The sequence below is a fragment of the Prionailurus bengalensis genome, chromosome A1, assembly GCF_016509475.1.
Source record: "Prionailurus bengalensis isolate Pbe53 chromosome A1, Fcat_Pben_1.1_paternal_pri, whole genome shotgun sequence".
NCBI classification, from domain to species: Eukaryota; Metazoa; Chordata; class Mammalia; order Carnivora; family Felidae; genus Prionailurus; species Prionailurus bengalensis.
The window spans coordinates 83,801,338-83,805,648 of NC_057343.1; the positions used below are offsets into that span (position 1 = coordinate 83,801,338).

Below are 4,311 nucleotides of genomic sequence, written 5' to 3' on the forward strand. Positions count from 1 at the left end.
CCTAGATATTACTTCTTCTTACTCCATCAATCATTATCTTTTGTCTCACTTTCTAGCCAGCTGAACACAGTTGCCTAAGTCTCAAACCTTTACTCTTTACCTTTACTCTTAACTGATCCTATGACTAAATATTTTCTTCGACTCTTAAGAATAACAATTTAAACCCTCAGCCCTTGCCACTAATCTGAATCCAGAATGGCTTCATATATCTAATAGACATTTAAAATTTTTCTCAACAACTGGGGAGCCTGGGTGGCTCAGATCATGATATTGTGGTTTGTGAGTTCAAGCCCCTTGTAGGGCTCTGTGCTGACAGCTCAGAGCCTGGAGCCTGCTTCAGATTCTTGCCTCCCCCCACCTCTCTATCCCTCCTCTGCTCATGCTCTGTGTCTGTCTCTCAACAATAAATAAACATTAGATTTTTAAAAAAAGTTTCTCAACAACTAAATTATTGTTTTCTCCTACTCAATCCTGCCACTCTAAAAGTTTTCAGAATCTTAGTAAATAGAAACCCTAGTTTCCTTCCACCTGAAGTCAATTGACTTATATTTCATTTCACTTTCTTTCCTAATGGTCATCTTTTCCATGAGCTAAATCCTTTTATGTAGCTACCCTACTCAATCTTTTTCACTCATTTGAAGATTCCTAAGGTGTCTTCCTGCATACAGTCTAGTTCCCTGTTCTATTTCCTACCCTATAGTCATAGTATAGAAGTGTACATAAAATAATGTACATAAAAACGTACATCTTATCAACTTATATCTATATAGAAAATTCTTCAAGAGCTTTCTGTATCATGCCAAACAAACCTAAATTGCACCCAAGTCCTGTTTATGAATCACATATAATTGGGCAATGTAAAATTTCTTCCATAAATGTCACCATTCTTAGAATTCTATTAAAATAGCATGGAAAAAGTCACAGTAGTGCTCTTTGATATTATATATTACAGTCTCTTTTGAGTAGGTGTGTAATGCTTGGACATTCAATATTCAGTCAATATAGCTAAGCTTATCCACTATTTACTATGGTCTCATATTTGACAGGCAACTATTTTTAGTGTGAGTCCTATGAAGATGATTTTAAAGGTTAAAATCTTGAGGCAAAGCCAATAATTAAAGACTTGATTAAAATTGTGTGATTTCTATATTTCATCACTTGTGAATTGGTATTATTTAACTTTATTGATACAAACATAATCACATAATTGTGGCATCAAAATCTGGTAGTTATGGAAGCTGTTTCTGGGTTAAGTGTGAAAGTAACCTGCAAATATATTTTTTTCTTTTTTCAGAATGAGAGACAAAGAACCAGAATCAGATTAATTCTTTAACCTAATAATACCTCATTGTTGATAGCCAAAATGTATCTGCATACCTAATGAAAAATCCCTGGTTCCCTCTCCCAGGAACAGGAAACCAGACATGATAAATTATCTTAATTAATTGTAAGTAGTAATCTTTGACATCTGACCAAATAGTCTTCTTTAAAACAGGACAACAGAGAATGTTCTCATCTATTCTCAGTTTACTGAATCCCTAAGCATCACTTGTGGATACTTTCTGAGCAGATAAACATCTTGACAATATCTTTTGAAATGCCCCCATGACATCCTTGTTTCTGAGGCTGTAGATAAGAGGATTGAGCATGGGTGTGACAATGGTATAGAAGGCTGAAACTACTTTGTCCTGCTCAGGAGTGTGAAAAGACTGGGGCAGAACATAAGTGTAGAAGGCAGCCCCATAGAAAATGCTGACCACAGTCAAGTGGGAAGAGCAAGTAGTAAAGGCCTTTTTCCGGCCTTCAGCAGAGCGCATTCTGTGGACAGTTAACAAAATAAGAGAGTAGGAGATTGAGATGATAGAGATAGGGATGAGCAACATGAGTACACAGCAGATGTACATCAAGATTTCATACAAGGATGTGTCAGCACAGGCTAGTCTGAGAACTGCAGGGATCTCACAGAAGAAATGGTTGATATTTCGGGAGTGACAATAGGGAACATTCATGGTGATGGGGGTGAGCAGAAAGCCATCCAGGGACCCCCCAAACCAGGCACCAGCAGCCAGCAGGAGACACACCCTGCGGTTCATCAGGACTGGATACCTAAGAGGGTTACAGACAGCCACATAGCGGTCATAGGCCATGAGGCCCAAGAGGAAGAACTCCGAGCCAATCATGCTCAAGTAGAGGAAGATCTGGATGCCGCAACCCACAAAGGAAATGGTCTTCTCTTTAGAAACCATGTCGACCAGAAGTTTTGGGACAGTGGTACAAATGAAAAGAGTATCCATGATGGACAGCTGGCTGAGCAGAAAGTACATAGGAGTATGGAGACGGGAGTCCACCTGAATCAAGAATATCATGACCAAATTTGCAGTTACAGCTACCACAAAAATAGCAAAAATAACAGCAAAGACAATCCCAGTAGTTTTATTGTTCACCAGAAGCCCCAGGAGGATAAAATCAGAAGATAAAGTTATATTCTTCATTTACATTGCCTATGTCAGCTCCAGCAGACCAGAAAGCCACAAAGACCAGGAAGTAAAAGGAGAGAAGATCCTTTCAGTATGGGCGAGACTTACAATAGAGATGACACCTCAGAAAGTACTGGTTTGGCTGAAATTTTCCAACACAAAGTGCTAGAGAAAAATGAAGAGACCAAGAGACATATCATAAATCAGAAACTGTAGATCTACTCCTCATTGTTGATGAACAACACTTTTCATATTGTGTTTATGTTCATGCTGCAATACATAGATTATGTGAGTGGCATAATAAAGTTGGTATTTGCTATACTTTGATTAGTTTAGCTATATCTTTCCAATCACTCTTTGCGTTTCTGGCACCAGAATGTTGTCCAAACCATAGTAGGGCCAAGTCAACACTGGTTTGAGTAAAGGCCCATTGATTCACTCATTATATGAAAGGCCAAAATTAAGAATGAATAACTTAGGAAGAGAAAAGTATAAAGAAAAAGCATTAAAAAAATGGATAAAGAAAAGTGTGTCTCCTCTATTCTCAACATTTCACCTCTGACACTTTTGGTCAACAAATGTGTGAGGGTCTCCTCCCCATAACAAGCAATTCTTAACCCTCCAGACAAACAGCTGGGTGTCCTACAACTTAATACAATATTCACACTATCTACATGGAGATAGCTTAATCTCTCACTGGTTAAGAGCTTAGCCCCACAAGACTGTCACCCAAATCAGACGCCAACTGCAAGTAAAGTTTATCACTTGGGCCTCGGTTTCTAGGAGCCCATCCCTGAGCTCAACTAATTTTCTAGAACATTTTATAGAATTAAGAAAAAATATTTTACTAACAACTAGGTAGAAGAGATACATCTGGTAGGTATGCAGGAAAAGGCCAGAAGATTCACTGCCTTGTCTATGTGTACCATCCTCTACACCTCCACATGTGCACCAACCCAGAAGCTCTTGGAAACCCATCCTTTTGTATTTTTATAAATGCTTGATTATTTAAGCATTATTGATCAAATCATTGACCATCAGTGATTAATGAAATCTCTAGACCTTCTCTTCTCCATGGAGATCTGAGTGGTGGAGGTTTAAAAGTTGCAAACCTTTAATTATGGTTATTTTCCTGGGAACAAGCCCAATTCTTAGGAGATTTCAATAAATCATCTAATTAACATAAATCAGGTATGGTAGGAGGACATTTTATGAATAACAAAAGACATCTACATAGCTATTTCCATTTAGGAAATTCAGAGAGTTTTAAGAAGTCAATACCAGGAATTTGAAAAAAAGACTAAATATATATTAGTTATGCATCACAATATCACAAAGGTTAGGTTATTTGTTGGCATTTCACAAATGAAATATTATAGTCATTTCATTTCATCTAGGTTGTTCTAGTAGATTCCTGCTATCTCCCTGCTTTCTCTATTGTCTGTGTTGAGTCTAACCTCAGCAGAGCAAAGTGATCTTAAAAAAACCTATATCAAAACAGGTCAACTCCTGCTCAAAGCTCTACTATAAAACTTTATATTTCACTTTAAGGCCCACCATATTGTAACAGTTTCACCCTTTGAAGCCATTGCCTGCTTTTTCCAGTGTATTTGCTCTGGTGCTGCAAATCCCATGTGACCCCCTTGTTGATCCTTTGTCCCCTCTCTGGGGTAGCCTCCAGTCCATAGCTTTTGTCTCTGCTGTCACCCTGGGCTGGATATCTTCCCTATAGCTGTGACTGACACCCTCATGTCTTTCAGGGCTTTGCCTAAAGCCCACTTTGTTAGGACTAGATGGCTATTGTTTGCACGTTCCTTCATGCTACCTAACATAT

General features: G+C 38.3%; 1 protein-coding gene across 1 annotated transcript; it reads right to left on the reverse strand.

Annotated features, from left to right (window-relative positions):
- Positions 1-1,538: 1,538 nt before the first annotated feature.
- Positions 1,539-2,498, reverse strand: LOC122468971 (olfactory receptor 2T11). The gene has a single exon (XM_043555980.1). The coding sequence runs from the start codon at positions 2,490-2,492 to the stop codon at positions 1,539-1,541; it is 954 nt and encodes a 317-aa protein (XP_043411915.1). The 5' UTR covers positions 2,493-2,498.
- Between the last annotated feature and the right edge of the window lie 1,813 nt (positions 2,499-4,311).